At 38.2% G+C, this 22,933-nt stretch overlaps 1 protein-coding gene across 5 annotated transcripts in view; it reads left to right on the forward strand.

Annotated features, from left to right (window-relative positions):
* Positions 1 to 22,933, forward strand: part of NEK1 (NIMA related kinase 1) — a 186,319-nt gene that overhangs the window by 2,743 nt on the left and 160,643 nt on the right. For all 5 annotated transcript variants that reach the window (XR_011170037.1, XM_069097133.1, XM_069097141.1 and 2 more), the window contains exons 2-3: positions 16,415 to 16,563; positions 16,647 to 16,743. Coding sequence is in view for 4 of the 5 variants with exons in the window: in XM_069097133.1 (XP_068953234.1) it covers positions 16,447 to 16,563; positions 16,647 to 16,743 (214 nt within the window). In the remaining variant the exon portion in view is untranslated. The remainder of the gene's footprint in view (positions 1 to 16,414; positions 16,564 to 16,646; positions 16,744 to 22,933) is intronic.

A 22,933-nucleotide genomic window follows, 5' to 3' on the forward strand; every position in this document is an offset into this window, starting at 1 on the left:
TATCTATCTATCTATCTATCTATCTATCTATCTATCTATCTATCTATCTATCTTATCTATCTATCTATCTATCTACATATATAATTTATGAATTCAGCTTTATGTTAACTATATTTTGTATGTAAGATCGGTTCTGTATTGACTATGTTGTATACCAGTTCAGCGTTTGGAAGTTTGTAGCTGTGAATTGGAAACAGGCTATGTTTCCAAATCAGTCTTTTCCTTGCCTTCTAAGGGTGTGGTCAGAGCCAGTGGAAGGAAGACCTAGATTGATGAATTGCAGGTTCTTGAATTACTGAAATATTTGCAATCCTTGGAAGCTTGTAGCTAGCTAATGTTTATTTTGCAGGTTGTGAGAGTCATTAGTGTATTGGGAGCCAACTTCAGGGCCAGGAAAACTAGGTATAAGTCTCAAGCCTGACACATCCTAGCCATGTGACCCTGGGCAATTCTCTTACTCTCAGTTCACCATGCCACTCTCCTAAATTGAAGAAAAGGTGCCAGACTGCATTGGGATCACCTGGGGGTTCTCTATACTATTGAAATCACAGGTCTAGCCCTTGTCCCTGACCAGTATTTGCATATACTTTTGTGTGTATGTTTTGTTTTCATCTCCCAGGACTTTGTAGGGCATGTGGTTACATGGGAACTGAACTGAAAATTTCTTCACCTGTATTGAGAGGCTTTATAACATTCAACAACCAGTAAGTTCCTACTATATTCCACTGTGCTAAGCACTGAGAATATAAAGACAAAAACAATGAAACAATCCCTCCACTAAGTAGCTTAATTTCTATGCATGTAGATAACATGTACATATAAGTATATTCTGAACTAGCAGTTAGGAGGATCAGGAAAGGCTTCATTTAGATGGTGATGTTTGGGCTGTGTCTTGAAGAGAGAATTCTGTGAAGCAGAGTGGGGAGGGAATGCATTTCAAGCTAAAGGTCAGTGCAAACACTGAAAGACAGCAGTGGGTGTGTCCTTTAGGAGAATCTGAGAGAAGGCCAGTTTGGCTAGACTGTAGAATGTGGGAAGGGCTATAAGGAGGCTGGAAATATAGGTCCCTGCCAGGTTGTGAAGGCTTTTAAAAACCAAGTAATGGAAGTCTTTCAAAAGTTGACATAGGTAAATAGTAATGGGTAAGTGTGCATACCAATTTAATCCATTGCTAATATGATTTCTATTTACCAGTACCTTATATTCACTCAATAAACATTTAAGCACCTACATGCAAAGCACTATTGAAGTTCCTGGGGCTCCAAAGACAGAAGTGATACTGATCTTACCTTGAAGGTTAGAAGATAGGTTAGACTGGAGACAGAATAATAATGTTTGTTTGCCTCAGGTCTTGTGATAAACAGGAGAGAGTCGCACAGTGGCATTTTTCACAGTATTCAAGCAGTAGACCATATGTTGTGCAGGCCTGTTCTAAAAAAAAAATGTTTTTCCTATGGTCAGATTTAGAATGATATTCTCTTTGTATTTTTGTCATGTTTCTGTTTACAGGCCTTTCTCACATCTGTGAGTGAAACCTGGACCAAGAAGCAGAATTCCTTTATTGCCTTGGTGAATGTCATATAATAAATGTTTATAACATTCTTCTTGTGATTTAATAATATTGTGGAGATGACTGAATGGGAGATGAAATATAATAGATGAAAAGATGATAATGAGCTTAAAAATGCTGTGTTGTTATTCAGTCATGTCTGACTTTTTGTGATCCCATGGACCAAACTGTGCTAGTGCTGTTTGTGAAGTTTTCTTGGCAAAGGACAGGAATGGTTTGCCATTTCTCCAGTGAATTTAGGCAAACAGAGGTTAAATGACTTGCCCAGGGTCACACAGCTAGTGGTCTGAGACTGGATTTGAACTCAGGTCTTCCTGACTCCAGATCCAGTACTCTAGCGACCTAGCAGCTTCTATAAAGTGCTTTGGTACTATTTAAAATTGTTCAATGTTGCCTGTAAATAAATCATTTCCACCTAGCCGTGTGACCTTGGGCAAGTTACTTAAACCCAATTGCCCTCCAGCATTTCCACTTAAAAATTGCTTGTTCAATGTTAAAAATTAATATTGTTTCTATAAGCTATATATCATAGTTCTATGTTTATTCAGCGTTATAAAATTAGCCCATAGAGCTTTTCTTTTTTGGAGTGGGCCATTTCTAGGAAATATTGACTTCTCCAAGAGGTATCTTGCTTGTATGTAAGATATATAGAAGGTAAATTGCTTTGATAAGTAACAGTGGTCGCTTCCTTCACCCATTCATTTTAATTGGTGCCTCTTGTAGTAGATCTTTTCTGGTTTCCACCCCCTGTTGATAATGTTTCAAATTACTTTGTACCAAATATACATATTTTGTTCACAGATTCTTCTTTGTAGCTTGGAACCTAGATCCTCTGTTTCCAAATCAAGCAGTCTTTCCTATCTATGCCTTAAACACAGCATGACCAAAATGGAACTAATTAACTTTTCCACCAACTCCCCCTCTCTCTTTTTTTTTTTTTTTAAAGCAATTGGTGTTAAGTACCTTGCTCAAGGTTACACGGCCAGGGGTTTCTGGGTGGGTGCTAAATGTCAGCCCTGATTCGCTCCCCAGGTCATCCCAACACTGGGGCCAGTGCTCTTACTCGCTGTGCTACCTGGCTGCCCCTCCCCCTCTCTTCTTAATTGCATTAAGGTACCACTGTTATTCCAGTCACTCATGCTTACAGGTTAGGTGTCATTTTCAACCCTTCAGTCTTATCCCTTTATCCAGTGTCTTGCCAAGGCTGTAGATTTTACCTTTTAATAACACTGGTATACACCCTCTTCTTTCTTCTGATACAGTCAGCATGATGGAGGCCCTCATGACCTCATGTCCAAATTATTGCAGTAGCCTTTGGGATTGGTCTGCCTGCCTCACATCTGTTCCCACTCCAATCCATCCTCTACTTGGCTATAAAAATGATCTTAGAATGCAGGTATGACCATGACATCCCCTAATCAGTAAGCTCCATGACTCCCTATCACTTTCAGGATCAAAGCGATCCTCTGTTTGGAATTCGGAGTGCTTCATAACCTCTCTTCTCTTCCACCCACTCTTCTAGTCTCTCTCCACCTATTCTATGATACAGTGACTCTGGCCTCTTTGCTATTCCTGGTACAAGACTCTTCATCTCCTGACTCTTCATGTTTTCACTGCTGCCCCCCATGTCTAGAATTCTTTCCCTCCTCTTTTCTGCCTCCTGGATTCCTTGAAGTCTCAACTAAAATCCCAACTTCTGTGAGAAGCCTTTCCCACCCCCACCACCCAATTCTAGTGCTTTCTTTCTATTGGTCATTTCCAGTTTATCCCGTATATTGCTTGTTTGTGTATAGTTGTTTGCATGTTGTCTTCCCCCAATAGATTTTTAGCTCCTTCTTTGTAACCCCAGTACTTAGCTCCATGCCTTATTTTTGTTGTTCAGTCGTTTTCATTTGCTCCAGTCACTTTGTAACCCCATTTTCTTGGTGGATATATTGGAACGGATTGTCATTTCCTTCTCCAGCTCATTTTACAGATGAAGAAACCAAGGCAAACAGGGTGAGGTGACCCACGCAGGATCACACACCTAGTAAATGTCTGAGGCCTCACCACCTAGCTGGCACAGAGTAATAAATACTATGTAAAAACATTAACATTAAGCATTAAGATAGTAAAACCATTAACAAATGTTTATTGATTGACTTCCACTATCTTATCACTACTTAGATTTTCCTTATGGAAAGTAAGTCTTTTAGATTTGTGAGAGGGAAGGTTACAGCCTCCTTATTTATGATAGGACACTTTTTAAAACATTTTCTGATGCATAATGTTACATTGATATCAAGCTTACTTGAGTCAGTTTTTTCACATGAGAGGCAGCATAGTGGTATAGAGCCATGGACTTAGAGGCAGATGCTGAGCATGTGATTGATGATAAGTCACAGCTTCTCAGAATTTGAGTTTCATTCAATTACATTATCTGTAAAATAGAGGTTATACTGCTTGTAATACCTCACAGGGTTATTATAAGAAAATTATTCTAAACCTTCACTTTTATGGTGCATAGATTTCTGTTAAGTGCACTGAAAAGTAGTTTGAAAGCATCATATAAAGTCAACTTTTTTTTACTAGTAAAATAACTCACATTTATATGACTCTGCTTTTGTAGATTTCGTTCACATAAATATTAAATTCCTTCTACGTACAGGACATTGTTAGGCCCTGGAGAAGATGCAAAGTTTAAATAAAACAATTTCTGCTTTTATGGAGCTTATGTATAGTTGGGATATAAGACATTATGGATAACTACAATTCATAGTCATGATAAGTACATGAGAAAGTTTTAAAAAGTGTTATGTGAGGCAAGTGGGATAATAGATCTTTACCATCCATTAAAATATTTATGGAGAAGATGGAAAAGATTTGAATCGGGTAGGATTTCAACATGTGAAGTGTGTGGGTGATATTCTCAGCAGAGGAAACAGCAAAGGCATAGAGGCACAAGTATATGAGACGTGTTTGATAGAAAGTAGTACAAGTTTGGCTGTATGTAGAATATATGGAGGGGAATAAGGTGAGATAAGGCTGGGAAAATAGGGAAGTGCTAGATGATGGAAGGACCTTGAATTCTAGGCAGAGTAATTTGAATTTTTACTCAACAGGCAATAGGAAGCCACTGAATATTTTTAAATTTTGAGTAACATGACTATATATTATATGTAGAATACTATTATTTCAGTAGGTATGGATTATGGAAACAGTGGAATCAGGAAAACCTATTAGGATCCTGTTTAAATTGTCAAGGCTAGGTAAGTAAGGAGGATCAGTATTAAGGTCAGCAATAGCAACTGAGAATAAGGGATGAATGTAAGTTACATTGCAGAAATGTAATGGATAGGACTTGGTAACCAGAGATGAGTAACAGGGAAAAGTGAAAGGTAATCCAGTCTTTTGAACATGGGAGATAAGCAAATGATATGGTCTAGTAGAAAGAGCCTAAACTTGGTAATCAAAGACCTGGACTTGTTCTGTGACCCTATAACTTAAGATTGAGACCTTGAGCATGTCAATTCTGAGTCATCTGCCTCTAAATTTATGATCCCTTTCAGGGCCTCAGCTTAATCATCTGAGATTTGGGGTGAATTCTATCTATTGCAGTATTATTTTGGTTTCATCATTTGTTCTGGGGGTCATCCTGAATGAATTCTTAGTCATACCACCTCTAATCCAAGTATAGGCATTTACTGGAATGAGGCCTCCAACAGATTGAGTTCCAAGAGGAACTAGCGACTTAGTAAGACAACACAGGCAAACTTCTAGTATAATGATGTTGATTATACAAGAGAAATTATTAATTTTAAAAGGTAGGAGGCAGGAGGGTTTTGCTAAGAGATTAGGTAATGGAGAAGGGTCTCAGCCTTGGTGGAATTGTGCATGTGCTTACCCACAATGCATACAGAAAAACCTAAGGGGGGATTTATGTATGGTAATGATATTATAATAAGCGTCTCTATGTCATAAGTTTAGGCTAGTTAGAAGGAAGAACAGGTTTAAAATAGAAATAAGATTGATTTTTGGAAATAATCATGAAGTACCAGTGTGGGAGGTTCAGATAGAATCCTGTATGCAACTTAGAAAAAAACATGATTTTTTTGTTTTTAGATTTTGTTCTAGAATTCAAAAGGGAGAGTCAAGAATGGAAAATGATTAGAGAGTCTTCTACATGGAGGTGGGAGTTAAGGTCAAGAGATTGAATCTGATTGTTAAGAGATAGAATATAGAGAATGAAGAGCACTAAGGAAAGATCGTAGAATATTGGCATTGAGGGTTGGAGAGGATGATGAAGACCAGTAAGAAAGAGAAAGAAAGCTGCTAGAGACAATAGGTAGTAGAAACCATCATGTATTTCCATCTTACAAATGAGGAAACTCAGGATATTTCTCTCTCAGGGTCAGCAAGGTTAAGGAACTTATCTATGGGTAACATAGTAAATGGTAGTATGAGCCCAGTTCTTCTGACTCTTAAGGCGTTGTTTGTTTCACAATACTAAGATACTGGAAAGAAAGAAGAAAGGATTTATTAACCACTCATTATAGTAAGTGCTTTACAAATATTTTCTTTTTTGGTTTTCACAACAGTCATAGAAGGTAGATTCTGTTATTGTCCCTGTTTTATAGTTGAGAAAATAGAGGCAAACAGGTTAGAAATGATAATTAAATTCATGGGAGCCAGTGAGATCACCAAGTAAAGTAGTATGGAGGAAGAAGAGAAGAGGATCCAGGATAGAACATTAAGGGACTCCTTTCGTAAGAGGGTTTGATATAGAGGATGAGCCAACAAAGGAGACAGAGAAGGAGCAATTAGGTAGGAGGAGAACCAGGAGAGTGTAGTCTGGAAAAATAGAGAGAAGATAGTATCTAGGAGGAGAGGGTGATCAGTACTGTCATCCTTAAGTCTCACTTCAGTCCTGGAATTCACATATTGGAAACACTCTCCTTCTCTGTAATCTCCCCCTCTGATTGGACTCACTGATGTGAATTTCCCTCTAGTGATGCAACTCATAATTCATTCTATTTGACTCTTGTCCCTGTCCTTCCCTAAGTTTATCATAATAGAGTCCAGCCAACCTACTAGGGTTCTTCTTTGATTACTCTTGACATTGTGCAGATACTAGCAGAGCATCTGAAGAAATAAAAATGAATACTCTTAGAGGGCAACGAAGAGGTGGGGTGAACAGACTTCAAATTTAATGAATAAGGAAGTGATTAAAAGATGTTACCAAAAAATGTGTGGTTGAAAAAAAGGGCAGGTCATAGTGATAAGTGAAGAATAACAATTTTTTTTTTTAAGTTTTAGACTTAAATACTAAAACTTAAATGTGCAACGAGAAAAAAAGAAACATGTAAATTTCAGTATTAAAACTTAAACACAAAATGAGAAAAAAAACATCGTATGTACAGCTGAACATGCGAGGATTCAAAATACGTAGCAATAAATTTCAGTTTCAAGAATGCCTACTTAATAAATACTATGCATTGTTTTGAGAGCTGTCCAGCTTTTCTTTGCATCCTTATAAGTTTTCTTTTGTTCTCTGCTGTGCATTTTTTGGCTTTGTTCTTTTGTCCCCCTTACTCCTCCACCTCCCAGGCTACAACTAAGTGTGCATGTATTTAGATATAGATAAAGATACACACATACACACACACATATATAAAAATATGCTTTCCCTAACAAATTCTACTCCTGATCTTTGTTTTATATTTGTGCATATCTCTTTTTTCCTATCCCTGTTGATTCTTCTACTTTATTTCCACCTGCTACCTTGCCCTTCTATTACTTAACCTCCCCCCTCCACAGATGCCTTCCTTATCCTCCCATTCTCATAAATCTAAACACTCTATACCCCTCTTTGACCTGTTCCCTCACCCTCCCTTCTAAAGTTTCCCCCTTATCCTCCCAAGGATCTCTCACTTATCTTCTCCCCATTCTCTATCCCCTTAACATTTTATTTCTTTCTAAATTTAGAAGACTTTTATACTCTTCTAGATGTATGTATTGTTTTCTCTTGAACCCATTCCTGATGAAAGTAAAGTTTCCAGAACTAACAGCCTTCCTCCCCCAACCTCTGTCGGTTCTTCCTCTTGCACCTTGTTTATGCAAGATGATTACTCATTTTAGCTGTTCCTAAATGGTTTTACTTTTTGCAGTCATATTATACTCAGGTCTACCCCACTCTTTCTTATAAACTATCCAATTACTAATAACAATCTTAGACATACATTCTATGAATGAATGTATAGGCAAGATATTGCCTTCATAAAAGGTAAAGAGTCTGTCCTTATTGAGTCCCTTTTAATTAGTCTTTGGTATTTCTCCTGTATTTCCCTTTGCTTTTGTATATTAAATCTTCTATTAAGTTCAGATTATTGTTGTTTTTTTTTTTTAAACAAAGTCCTGAAAGTCTAACAGTTCATTAAATGTCCATTTTTTCACTCATTAGCTTTACTGAGCATGATATTTACAGTTGCAACCCCAGTTCTTTACTTCTTCAATATATAGTATTCCAAGACCTGGAGTCTTTTTTTTTTTTTTTGGCCATTTCCTTCTCCACCTCATTTTATTTTTTTTATTAAATTTTATGTTTATTTTTACTTTATATCATTCATTTCCACAAGATTTTGAGTTATAAATTTTCTCCCCATCTTACCCCTACCCACTACCCCAACACAAGCGATCCCACTGTATACCCCCTCCCCCAATCTGCTTTCTCCTATATCCTCCCCCATTCCCCCTCCAATTTTCCAGTCGGGCAAGATGGATCTCTATACCCCAGTGCCCGTATATCTTATCTCCCAGTTGCATGTAAAAAAATATGTGTATATATATATATATATATATTTTTTTTTTTTTTTGTCATTTGATTTTAGAACTTTGAATTCCAGATTCTTTCCCTTCCTCCCTCGTCACCCACCCTTACTGGGAAGATAGGCAATTCAATATGGGTTGTACACATGTAGCTACACAAAACATTTCCATAGTGGATATATTGTGAAAGACTGACTATATTTCCCTCCATCCTATCCTACTACCAACTTGTTCTATTCTCTACTTTGACCCTGTCCCTTTTCAAAAGTTCATGCTTCTAACTTCCCTCCCCCCAACCTGCCCACTCCTCCATCATCCCACTCATCCTCTTCCCCCCTACTCTCCTACAGGGTGAGGTACTCTATTTAATGTGTGTGTCATTCCCTCCCTAAGCCAGATTCAATGAGAGTAAGGTTGACCCATTCCCTTTTGCCTTCCTGTTCTTCCCCTCCATTGGAACAGTTCCCTTACCTCTTATGTATGAAATAATTTACCCTATTCTGTCTCTCCCCATCTCCTCTCATTATATTCCTCTCTCACCTCTCAATTTCACCTTTTAAGTATCATCCCTTCTTATTCAATTGGTCTTGTGCCCTCTGTCTATGTATACCTGTACACATATATACACACTCACTTATGTGTTAATATATCTATATGCCCTCCTATATAGATATATCTATGTATGTATACATATATATATGCATTTATATTCCTTTCAACTATTCTCATATGAGAAAAGTTTCATAAGTTAAAATTATAATTTTTCTATGTAAGTAGTTCAACTTTGATAAGTTCCTTATGATTTCTTTTCCCTGTTTACCTTCTCATGCTTCTCTTGCTTCTTTGTATCTGAATGTCAAATTTTCTATTCAACTCTGTTTTTTTCATCAAGAGTGCTTGAGAGTCCTCTATTCAATTGAATAACCATATTTTCCCTTGAAACATGATACTCAGTTTTGCTGGGAGGCGATTCTCGGTTTTAATCCCAGCTTCTTTGACCTCTGGAATATCACATTCCAAGCCCTTCGATTCTTCAGTGTAGAAGCTTCCAGGTAATGTGTTATCCTGATTGTATTTCCACAATATTTAAATTGTTTCTTCTTGGCTGCTTGTAATATTTTCTCCTTGATCTGGAAACTCTGGAACCTGTTTATAATATTCCTAGAGTTTTCTTTTTGGGATCTTTTTCAGGAGGTGATCGGTGGATTCTTTCAACCTCTACTTTTCCCTCTGGTTCTAAAATAATCAGGGCAGTTTTTCTTGAGAATTTCTTGAAGGATGATTTCTAGATTCTTTTTTTGATCATGGCTTTCAGGTAGTCCAATAATTTTAAAATAATCTCTCCTGGATCTATTTTCCAGGTCAGTGGTTTTTCTAATGAGATATTTCACATGGCCTTCTATTTTTTCATTGTTTGGATCTGTTTAATGGTATCTTGATTTCTCATAAAGTCATTAGCTTCCACTTGTTCTAATCTAATTCTGAAGGAATGATTCTCTTCATTGAGCTTTTAAGATTCTTTTTCCATCTGAAAAATCTGGCTTTTTAAGGCATTCTCCTCCTCATTGGCTTTTTGAGCCTCTTTTGCCATTTTAATTAGTCTGGTTTTTTTGTTTGTTTTTTTTTGAGGGACAGTTGGTGTTAAGTGACTTGCCCAAGGTCACACGGCTAGGTTTTGTGTTAAGTATCTGAGGCTGGAGTTGAACAAGTTAATCTATTTTTTATGGTGTTATTTTCTTCAGTCAGGTTGTTGACTCTCTTTTCATGATTTTCTTGCATCATTCTCATTTCTCTACCCAATTTTTCCTCCACTTCTCTTATTTTGTTTTCAAAATCCTTTTTAAGCTCCTCTATGGCCTGTAACCAATTCATCTTTTTTTGGAAGCTTTTGGTGCAGGAGTTCTGACTTCATTGTCTTCCTCCTGTTTCATGCTATGATCCTTTTTGCCCCCAAAAAAGGAATCCAAAGTCAGATTGCTGTGCTTGCTTTGCTTCCTTGGCTTGCTCATGTTGCCACTCAATTACTTGACTTTTGAGCTTTTTTCTTTTTCTTTTTTTAATTTTTAAGTAATTGGGGTTAAGTAACTTGCTCAAGGTTACACGGCCAGTTATTCCTGGGTGTGGTGCTAAGTTTCAGAGCCTGGATTCGATCCCAAGTCATCCCAACTCTGGGGCCGGTGCTCTTACTCATTGTGCTACCTGGCCGCCCCAACTTTTGAGCTTTTTGCCACAGTAGAACTCTGCTTCAAGAGAGGAGAGCTTTGTCCCAAATTTCTGGGGTTTTCTCAGCTGCTAGAGCTATTATTGGCTGCCCTCTCTGAAGCCTCCACACGCTCTGGCTCACTGGTCTCTAGACAGCAATCCAGATCCAAGCAGGTTAAAGCAAGATCAAATACCCCTTGGAATGGTCGCTTGGTGCCCCTACAGTCTGCAGGCCAGGAGCTCTGAAGCAGCCATGCAGCTGCAGCCACCATGCTTCAGCTGCTTCTCCCTCTGGGGGCAGAGGCTAGACCACACTCCTGAACTCCCTGTTCCCACAGAGTCCACACTCACCTCTCACCTTGTCTTTGGCATCTATGGGTTGATAATTTTGGAAACTGCCACAGCTGATGGTGATCTACTCTCCTGATGTTCCTCTAGCGTGGCTGGTTGGGCTGCTCTGGGGCTAAAACTGCAGGCTCACGTGGGCCTGAGATCTGTTCCCAGAGCACTGAGATGGACCCTTCCTGCCGGCCTGCAGGGCTTTCTTCAGCGGGAGGCTTGTTTCTCTGTCAGTTTGTGGGTTCTGTAGGCCTAAAGTTTGCTTAGAGTCGTTTTTTTATAGGCATTTGAGGTGGTTATGGGGCGAGCGCAGGAAGTTTTCCTGCATCTATGTTGCCATCTTCAAGACCTGGGGTCTTTTAGTGTTGTCACTACTAGGTCTTTTGTGATTTCAATTTTGGTACTGTCATATTTAAATTTTTTTTGTTGTTGTTGCTTGTAATATTTTATCCTTAAGCTGGGAGTTTCAGAATTTAACTGTAATATCCCTGTGGGCTTTTCTCATAGGATCTCTTTCACGCGGTGATCTATAGGGGTTTTTTTCTATTTCTGCTTTTTCCTCTTCTAAAGCATCAGGACATTATTCTTATATTTTCTCTTCTTGATCTGTTCTCCAAATCAGTTGTTTTTCTTATGAGATATTTTACATATTTTCTATTTTTTTTTATTCTTTATATTTTATTATATTATTTCTTGGTCTCTTATAACTTCACTTACTCCCCTTTATCCAATTCTAATTTTCAAGGAATCATTTCCTTCCTTAAGATTCTGGATATTCTTTTCTAATTGATTGACTTTCTTTTCATAATCTTCTTGGGTTTTTTGGATTAAAAAAAACTTTTTCCCCCCAATCTCATTTAATTTTTAAGCTATTCTGTGAATTCTTTTTGGGTAGGTGACACCATTACTCTTTGGGGTACAAGAGGTTTACTTTGCTTTCATGTCCTTCTCTGAAGACACACCCTGGTCTTCTCTTTTATCCTATAACTTTATATAATTGGATTCTTTCTCCTTTGTTTGCTCTTTTTTTAAAAATTTGTAGCAGATTATTGTAATCACCTCTAGTCCTAGGGTATGGGGAAATGGTGTCTCTGGCCTCAGATCCTCCTTCAGTTCTCCCCCGGGCCTGGAGCTGAAACCAAGAACTCTTCCCTCTTGCACATTCTCACAAGCAGCAGCATCTCAGCCCCTCTGCATCTGCAGTCACAGGGTGTGTGATGGTTCCTTCTTACCACAGGGCCAAGTCTTGGCAGCCCAGATGGGTCTGGCAGTCCTTATCATCAGGTTCCCTTAGTCTTCCTTGCTCAGATGCTAAACTCCCCAAACTGTATGGGAAGTAAAAATTTCTGTGGCTGGGAATGAGGCTATGTTTCAACCCAGCTAGCCCAAGGGTTGGCTACTTTCTGTTTCAGGGGAACTAACCTGGAGGTGTTTTCTCTTCACTCAGACCAAACTTGGTTCTGGGAGTTTTCTGATCTCTTCTGCCCCAACTCTTGTTTACTTTTACTGTCATACATTCATCCTGAGGCACTATTTTATCTTGTTTGTGGGGGAAATCTGGAGAGCTTGGAATTTTCTGACCTACTATGTTATCTTCCCAGAATCCTATCAGGCAAGTAAAATAAAATTCCCTTTTATCTCCTACAACACATTTTGTGTCCCCTGAGAGAAAATTGGATTGTTGGGGTCTTCCAGTGAATGTACTCCAGGGCTTTTTTTTTTTTTTTTTTTTTTTTTTGCTGCTTTTTGGAGGAGGGGGAGGCAGGGCAATTGAAATAAAATGACTTGACCAAGGTCACATGGCTAGTAAGGGAAGTGTTAAGTGGCTGAGGCAGGATTTGAACTCAGGTCCTCCTGACTCCAGGGTTGGTTCTCTATTCACTGTGCCACCTAGCCACTCCGCTCCAGGGCTTTTATTCTTAAATAACCTCCCAGGTTATCTACATAGAACTGCCATCCTAGGCTGCTGAGTTAAATACATCTTTTGATGTCTATACTGGGCAAACTGGACAAACTTGGTGTCCTGGTGGTCAGTTCCAGAGACTTTTCTTTTTTGCCTTTTTGGAGGGGCATTTGGGATTAAGTAACTTGCCCAAGGTTACACAGCTAGTTTTTTTGTGTGGGTGTTAAGTGTCTGAGGCCAGAACCGAACTCGGGTCCTCCTGACTCCAGGGCTGGCACTTTACTCATTGCACCACGTAGCCGCCCCCTAGTTCCAGAGACTTTTGAACCTCTTGTTCTCTATAATGTAATTTTTGGTGATGAAGGTGAATTGATAGCTTGTAAAGCCAAGTATGAGCAGCTTTCCAGAGGACTGCTGCTATGAACAGCTTTCAAGGTTCTGATTACACAGTATAGTGATCTCACTTTTGGGGATATAGCCTAAGGAGGTCAAAGACAGGCTCCATTTATACCAAAATATTCATAGCAGCATGGTTTGGTGTGGGACCAGCTAGATTTAATGGGCTAGCTGGGTCTGTATTTGCTCACCAATAAGGAAAGCTTAGCTGTTGTGTGGGAGTTCTAAAATTGTGGATTAACTTCCCAAAGGCCTGGGACATATTGTCCGGAAGTCTTGTCAGGGAAAGTGCTAATCCAGCTAGGGAGAAGTAGAAAGAATATGAAACCTACACCTATTCATAAGTATAATAGAAGGTAGGATATGATAGGGACAAAGGAGAAACCTAAACAATATTCTGCTAATCTTTTCCCATCAGCTGCTATTGAAAGGAGGAAAAACTAAAGGGAAGAGACAGTAATATGAAAACAAAATCAAAAAGGGAGGAAAAATGTGGGAACAGGAAATGAACTGCTACCATGAATCATGAATTTATTGAAGCAAACAGTTCAACATGTTGCCCACGTCTTAAAATGCATGCTTTATTCTATACCTTTCATTTACCATCTCTGAGCCAAGAGTTGAAAAGTATTCCTCTGAAGTCGCAGTTGGTCCCTATATTGATCAGTGCTATAAAACTTCTAACTGTTGTTTTCCTTTGCATTATTATGGTTATCATGTAAATTAATCTCTTCATTCTGCTAATTTTCTTCTGCATCAGTTTATATAAGGTTTCTCAGAACTGTTACTACTAGGGCAAGAAGAAAAATGGGCCTTGTATAAAATAGCACTCAAGAAAGAAAATAAAAGTACTGTAGTCCCTGTAGTTCTTTCAGCACCAAGAACTAGGCAAGTCATTTAATTTCTGTCTACCTTAGTTTTCTCCTCTGTAATGATGATTATATGATAATAATAATGATAGCATTGATCTCACAGAGATATTGGAAATTTAACCTGAGATGTGTACAAAATGCTTTGCAAACTTTAAAATACTACGTATTTCCTTCAGTGAACCTTTGGATCTCCTTTTCCATTTGACCACTTCTGCTTTTTAAGGCATTTTTCTCGTTTGCTTTTTGGACCTCTTTTCCCATTTTACCTAGTCTGTTTTTTAAGATGTTATTTTCTTCAATATTTTTTTGTGTCAACTTTACCAAGCTCTTGATTCATTTTTCATGTTTTTTTTTTGTATCACTCATTTCTCATCCCAATTTTTCCTCTACCTCTCTTACTTGATTTTCAAAATCCTTTTTGAGTTCTTCCATGGCCTGAGGCCAGTTCTTATTTTTTTGGGAGGCTTTGGATGTAGGAGCTTTGACTTTGTTGTAGTCTGTGTGTGTGTTTTCATCTCCCTTGTCACCCTAGTAACTTTCTACAGTCAGAGATTTACTCCCTCCCCCTCCTCCCCGCCCCTGGTTGCTTGCTCATTTTCCCAACCTTTTGCTTGACTCTTAACTATTTGTTAAAGTAGAGTTCTGCTTTTACAGGGTAGAGGGTGCCCTGTCCCAAGCTTCAGGGGTTTTGTGTGACTGTTTTCAGAAATGCTTCTAGGAACCTGAAAGTTTTCAGTTTTTCCATGATGATACGATCTAAGGAGAGGTATTTACTCTTTTCCTGGTCTGTGCTCTGGTTTGTGAGCAACCATAAGCACTCTTTTATGTTCTGAAACAGTGAGGAGGGTCCCATCTCCACTGCTGTCACAATCTCTGCTATGTTGGTGCTCCTTCTCACCCGGAAACTGCCACCCAGAATTGTGACCCAGATGTGAGTACAGACAAAGCAACAGAGTCCGGCCTCACTGCTAGCAAAAGGACTCCTGTAATCTCCTTTTGACCAGTTGTTTGATGCCACCCCCTCCCCCCCTTACCATCTGTGGACTGAGAGTTCTGAAAGTAGTTGCTGCCACTGCCGATTCAGTCACTCCCAAGACCTGTCCCTCATTTGCTGAGGTCAGGGCTGTGCTGGCGTAGCCTGTCCTGGGTTATACTCCAATCTTACCCAGGTGTGACAGCCCCTTCCTGTTGACCTTCCAAGACACCTTTGGTGTCTGTGGGCTGAGACATCTGGAAACTGCCACTGCTACCTGTGATTCAGTTGCCCTGAGTCCTGCTCAGGGTTTGCTGGGGCCCAGTCTGTACTGGCACAGGCAGTCCTGAACTATGCTTCTCTCTCACCCTGGTGCAACATACCTTTCTTGCCAACCTTCCAAGTTGTCTTGGGCTGGAAATTTGTTTCACTCCTGTCTTTTTGTGAATTCTGCTGCTCTACAATTTGTTTAGAGTCATTTTTTAAAGGTATTTGGAGGCTTTTTGGTGGGGGGATTCCACCTCCTTAAAGCACTTAAGTAAGTGATAGCTACCATTATTATTATTGTCATTTTGGAGGAGACCACAGGCACATATGTAAATATGCATAGAATAAGTATAGGTAAATACAAGTTAAGGAGACAGAGCAGTAGTATTTGATATCAAAAGTTATCTATAAAAAGTGCTGTTTGAAATAAGACTTGATGAAATAAGGCATGCTGTGAGGGGAAGGTGAGAAGGGAGGTCATTCCAGGCATGAGGGTCAGCCACAGCAAGATGAAAGATGGCATGCTATGTGTGAGGAACAGAGAGAAGTCACTTTGACCAGACCATAGAGTTTTGGAAGGTGAATCATGTACAGTGAGCAGAAAATATATGTTTGGACCAAATTGTAAAGTGCTTTTAAAAGTTATCAAAGAAAAAAAATTTTTATCTTAGAAACAATAGGGAGGTGCTAGAACTTGTATAGGGGAGTGACATGGTCATGTCTGTGCTTAAGGAAAATAAATTGGTCTCCTGTGTGGAAGAATGATTGGAGGAGGGGATAGGCTTGAGTCAGGGAGAGACCTATTAGTGCATTGCTGTTATCCAGGATAGAGGCAGTAATGGCAGGTAATGATACCTTTCCTTTTCACCATTTGAAGATGATGACAGATTTCCAAGAAGTCACAAACATTTGAATTAGTATACAGCATTACTAAGAGGGGAGGTGGGGGGTTTAGACTGTAGGTAATGTGCAGTATAATTTAATGAGAGTCTATTTAACTGTAAGCAAATATTTACTCTTTCTTTTAAACTTTATAATAGGCTTTAATATATGTTTTACCTATTTTAATGATATCTTTTTCTGTTTAGCACATGTATAAAGATGCCTTAAGAAAAGACCCATGGATAAATACTGTAAACTCCAGAAGATTGGGGAAGGATCCTTTGGAAAAGCCATCCTTGTTAAATCTAGGGAAGATTGTAAGCAATATGTTATCAAGGAAATTAACATCTCAAGGGTGAGTCAATTTTCATTCCTTTTTTGGTACTGCTTTTTCATTTCCATAGTAGTATGTTTTTTAAATCTGATTTTCTTTTTCAGATGTCCAGTAAAGAAAGAGAAGAATCAAGGAGAGAAGTTGAAGTGTTGGCAAACATGAAGCATCCAAATATTGTCCTATATAGGGAATCATTTGAAGGTCAGATAAAATTTGCAAAAGAGTACACTAGAACTCATCAACTAAATGATGGTCTCTGTGTAATTTAGTTGTGATGATAGCTTCATGACTCTGGAGGAATAATGTCTATCATTGCAGTGCCAGCATTTCATGGAACCTGGTGGTCAGGTTGATTCTTTGATATATCGTTCATATCTCCACTTAGTTCTATACTGGCTGAGGACTGTGTTGGTAATCTGTGGAAGGAACCTATCATGCTGATGAAAATAAAATATTCACTTAAATTATTCTTAACCCTTTAAGTCCTGTTAAGTATCATCTCTCTTTCTTTTTTTTTTTTTGCTTTTTGGAGGGGGGAAGGCAGGGCAATTGGGATTAAGTGACTCGCCCAAGGTCACATGGGGCTAGTAAGTGTTAAGTGTCTGAGGCTGGATTTGAACTCAGGTTCTCCTGACTCCAGAGCCGGTGCTCTATTCACTGGGTCACCTAGTCACCCCTAAGCATCGTCTCTGAGAGAAATCTGAAAATAAGTTGATAGACCTATCCACTCATTGGTATCCTTATATCTGAAATTATAAGATTTAAATTCATCAAGTATCTTCTTGATATGGTTTAAAATGCTATAGAAACAGTATTAGAAATTTTAGGCCAGAGATTGTGGAATCTCTTCTCTGCATATCGTAAATAAGAGGGTAGATAACCTTGTATTAATAATAGATTTTTAAAAACTAGAAGACAGACAACAATACACACAACAGAAAAAACAAGAAAGTAGAAAAAGCAGTCAATGTCAAAAGAACATTAAAGAGCCAGGAATGCTCAACAAACAAACCTAGAAGAAGAGAATCTACATTGTGCATAATCAAAGACTCAAAATCACCATTTTATTTTATTCTGAGCCTAGCACTGCCCCCCTTCCCTTCCCTTTCCCCTCCCACCAGACACACATATGCACTGGGCATTAATATGTACACAGCAAAATACAAAATAGGATTGTACTGATTCGTTCCACACTGCTTGCTTTTTTAAAAAACAGAATAAATTGGGGCAGCTAGGTGGCGCTGTCAATAGAGCACTGGCCCTGGAGTCAGGAGGACTTGAGTTCAAATCCGGCCTCAGACACTTGACACACTTTAATTAGCCATGTGACTTGGGGCAAGTCACTTAACCCCAACTGCCCTCCAAAAAGCAAAAAAAAACCAAAACCCAGAATAAATCGAATATTATTTTCAAAACTATAACTGCTTATCTATGGTTCCTTTTGAATTTCTTTCTGTTGACTCCTGTGCACTTAAAAAATAGTTTCAGTATCCATCTTTATTCTTTCTTTTTTTGCACTACAATATATACCTGCAACTAATCCTAACAAACCATTAACAGTCATAATCAAGCAAAATTGTTCATTCTTTTTCAGTCATGTCCAATTTTACATGAACCCATTTGGGGTTTTCTTTGCAGAAATGTTGGAGTGATTTGCCTTTTCCTTCTCTACCTCATTTTACAGATGAGGCAGACAGGATTAAGTGATGTGCCCAGGATAACACAGTAAGTGTTTGAGGCCTGATTTGGACTCAGGAAAATGAATCTTCCTGACTCCAGGCCTAGCACTCTTATCCACTGCATTACCTAACTGCCCTATTCAAACAAAACACACTGACAAAGTATCTCTTTCTAAAAATGTTTATCTCTTCTATGTCTTGAGTCTGTCCCTTCTATGACAGGAGGTGGGTAATATGATTGTTAGTACACTGAGGTGGGGTTGATCCTTGCCTTGATCAGAGTTCTTAAGTCATTATTAATTTTACAGTGTTGTTGGTGTATAGATTGTTCTGGATCTCTTCACTGTGCGTCAGTTTATACACTTTTCTCTGGGTTCTCTGAATGTCTCATGTAATTTCTTATTTTCTAATAATCTTTTCCATTCATACATCATAATTTGTTCAGTCATTCCTTAGTTCATGGGAACCATCTTAGTTTCCAGTTCTTAACTTTTCCTTCCGCCTCTACCATTTCTCGTTCTTCTCTTCCTCTTCCCACCCTCAATCAGAACATTTTTTTTGCTTGCAACTATTTCCTCACACTTGTTATTATGCTCCCTCTTAACTCTACCCCTCATGCTTCTTCTGTCTCTTCTGTTTCCTATTTGAGTCTTCATGGGAAATCATTTTTTTCCTTTGAGTCTCTGCTTTCAGTTGTTGAGTAGTTTCTCTTCCCTAGGCTTTGAATGTCCTGGAATCTTTATTTTTTAATAGTGTTCCATGTCTTTTTCCATTTGTTCCATCTCTTCTCTCTTAGTTGCTGAACTGGGACTTGTGTCAAGGCCAGGATCTACACCTGCTCTGTTATTGGTGTGATCCGCCCTATGTGATCTGTACCTGGGTCACATGGGTTCCTACTTACGTCTACCTATGGAGTGTATCTATAGAAAGAGCTCTGGTATGTTCTCTTGAATCTTTGAGATTGCGAACACTGTCTTCTTAGGGCCCTCTCTTGTTTCAGGACAGAATTCAAGGAAACTTTGAGCCCCTAGCATTGGGCTGTCCCAGTCTAAGTACTGCTGTTCTCATACTGGATGTTATTATTCTTGTTTTGCTTTTGAATCCCACTATAAGTTTCTGACCACCCTTGGGCTTTCTAGTGGGAGTGCTCTACTCTTGCTGCCTCTGGATATAGAATCCTGTAGGCTTCCAGTTTTCTCTTGAGTAAGAAATGGCAAACTACTCCAGTATCTTTGCCAAGAAAACACCAAATGGGAGTCACAGAGTTAGACACAACTGAAACAGCTAAACAGCAACAGAAAATTCAGGCTTCTGCAAAAAAAAACTGCAAATAAGGAATTTCTTCTACCAGAGTAGATTAGCATCTTCTCTACAACTTTTATCTTTGAGAATTGCCTAGGGGTTTTGAGAGCATTTCTTTGCTGAGGTCACTTGGTTAGTATGTGGCAGATACAGGACTGGACCTAGCTATTCTGACTCTGAGGCCTGTTCTTCAAAACTAGGCTACTCCAAGCCTCTTAACTGAAGTTTTATTACTTCAATTCAGGCTTACCTTAGGCAATCTTTAGTAACTTCTGGTTAAAAATAATTCGTTTGACTTTAATAACCTAGAGTTGTTGGACTATTTGGCACTTGCTTTATTTGGAAGGACTAATCTGATGCTAGTTCATTTCTTATTTTTTTTATTTAATATTTTACTTTTTCCCAGTTACATATAAAAACAATTTTTAACATTCATTTTAAAAACATTGAGTTCCAAATTTTCTCCCTTCTTCCATCCTCAACCTGCCTATTGAGAGAAGGCAAACAATTCAATACAGGTTGTACAAGTGCAGTCATGCAAAAAACATTCTTATTAGTCATGTTGTGAAAGAAAAAACTGAAAAAAAGAAAGTTTTAAAAATATGCTTCAGTCTCTACTCAGACACCATCAGTTCTTTCTTAGCATTTTTAATCATAAGTCCTTTAGGATTGTCTTGGATCATTGTATTGCTGAGACTAGCTAAGTCATTCACAGCTGATCATCTTTTAATATTGCTATTACATTGTACCTATTACATTTCACTTTGTATCAGCCCTTGCAGGTCTTTGTAGGATTTTCTCAGAGCCTCCTGCTCATCACTTCTTATAGTATAATAGTATTCTATCATAATCACATACCAAATTTGCTCAACTGTTGCCCAGTTCTTCACTTTCTAATTCTATGCCCCCCCGCAAAAGAACCTCTATCAATATTTTTGTACATATAGGTCCTTTTCCTTTTTGTTTTTTATCTCTTTTGGGATACAGATCTAGTAGTGGTATTGCTAAGTCACAGGCTATGAATGGATTTTATAGCTCTTTGGGCATAATTTCAAATTGCTTTAATTTCAATCAGTTCACTACTCCACCAACAGTGCATTCATGTGTCATTCTTCCCACATTCCCTTCAACATCTGTAATTTACGTTTTCTGTCTTATTAGACATATTAGGAATGATGTAGTACCTCAGAATTGTTTTAATTTGCATTTCTCCAATCAGTAATGAGTTAGAGTATTTTTTTCATATGACTATAGATAGCTTTGATTACTTCATCTAAAAACTGATCATACCTTTTGATCATTTATCAATTGGGGAATAGATCTTATTTTTATGAATTTGACTCAGTTGTCTATATGTTTGAAAAATGAGGCTTCTATCAGAGAAACTTGCTTCAAAAATTTTTTTTCAGTTACTATTGCTAACTATTTTCCTTCCATCCTATTCTCCACCCCATTTATTCTATTCTCTCTCTCCTCTTACCCTGTCCCTCTTAAAAAAAGCTTCTGACTAGCTCCTTCCCCAATTCCAATTAAACTTTTATAGGAATATTTATTGCTGTACTTCACAAATTATTCTTGAAAATTGAGGGGGAAAAACATACTGCCAAATTATTTTGAGACAAATGCAGTCTTTTTTTAAATTATTTATTTATTTGCTTTTAGTTTACAATTCCACAATCCCTTGAGTTTCAAATTTTCTCCCCCTTCTTCTCCCCCCCATGGTGGCATGCAATCAAATGTAAGATCTACAAATACCTTCACATTAAACATTAGTCCGATTGTAAAGAAGGATTATAACCAATGGAATGAACAATGGGAAAGAGGAAACAAAACAAGAAAAAAAAGACAGCGAGTAATTTGTTTCAATCTGCATTCAGACTCTAGTTCTTTCTCTGGATATGGATATCTCTTTCCATCATAAGTCTTTTGGAGTTGTCTTATAACTTTACATTGTTGAGAGGAAGCCCAGTCTATCAAAGTTAGTCGTCACACACACATTGTGTATGTAATTGTGTACAAATTTCTCCTGGTTCTGCTCTTCTCACTCAGCATCAGTTTATATAAGTCTCTCCAGGTTATTATGAAGTCCATCTGCTCCTCGTTTCTTATAGCACAATAGTACTCTATCACAATCATATCCCACAACTTGTTCAGCCATTCCCCAGTTGATGTACATCTCCTCAATTTCCAGTTCTTTGCCATCACAAAAAAGAACTGGTATAAATACTATTGGACATATAGGTCTTTTTCCTTTTTTTTTTTAATTTCTTTGGGATACATACCTTAAACTAGATAGCTATTGAAATCCTCTCCAATTCTGATATTTTGTGAAATGGGATTTTTTTGAGTAAGATGCAATTATTGCTCTAGCGTTAGATCTTGCTTTTGTTTTTCGCATTTTTCTTTTAACATATGTCTTTTCCTTGCATCAGTCATAACTGTGATTTCAGCTGTTTAGTAAACAAGTCAACAAACATTATTAAGCCCATGCACTAGGGATACAAAAAAGGGACTCTTCTCCAGGAGTTCACATTTTAATAGGAAACTGCAAATAAGGAATTTCTTCTACCAGAGTAGATTAGCATCTTCTCTACAACTTTTATCTTTGAGAATTGCCTAGGGGTTTTGAGAGCATTTCTTTGCTGAGGTCACTTGGTTAGTATGTGGCAGATACAGGACTGGACCTAGCTATTCTGACTCTGAGGCCTGTTCTTCAAAACTAGGCTACTCCAAGCCTCTTAACTGAAGTTTTATTACTTCAAATCAAATACTGCTTAATAAGGAATATTGTTTAGCAGAAAACTCTTAAAAAATTGTACATAATGCTTTTCCCTGCTTATTAGATGACAGATTGAGTTTTCTAAATTCAGACTTTTTTCTGATCCTTCACTTATCCAAAAATCTTAGTTATGGGGAACAGATTCTATAACCACAAATCAAAAAGAGCCCCAAAGAAGCTTGCATGTTATCACAAAATCCAAAGGGGGCATCATGTGTTTTTACAGTTGATGAGCTCATTTATTTTTTCATTGGACACAATTGTATTAAGATTAGTTACCTTCTGTGCCAATTTACAGGGAAAGTGAACTACTAGAGGACAATATTAGTTAGAATTCGGTAGTTACAGCAAGTGGAAGGGCAGAAAAACTTAAAAAGGCAGACATAAGTTTTCAAAAAGCCTACAAGTCTGGGGCATCTTTTTTGGAAGGGGGAAAGTAGGGCAGTTGGAGTTAAGTGACTTTCCCAAGGTCACACAGCTAGCAAGTGTGTCAAGTGTCTGAGGCCCGATTTGAACTCAGGTCTTCCTAACTCCAAGGCCAGTTCTCTATTCATTGCACCACCTAGCTGGCCCATCTGGGGCATCTTTGTGTTGAAATCAGTCCTATTCACCTCAGTAGGCTATGAGGACA

Source organism: Petaurus breviceps, unplaced genomic scaffold (genome assembly GCF_028583685.1).
Source record: "Petaurus breviceps papuanus isolate PSGF00001 unplaced genomic scaffold, PetGlider_PUasm1.0 126, whole genome shotgun sequence".
NCBI classification, from domain to species: domain Eukaryota; kingdom Metazoa; phylum Chordata; class Mammalia; order Diprotodontia; family Petauridae; genus Petaurus; species Petaurus breviceps.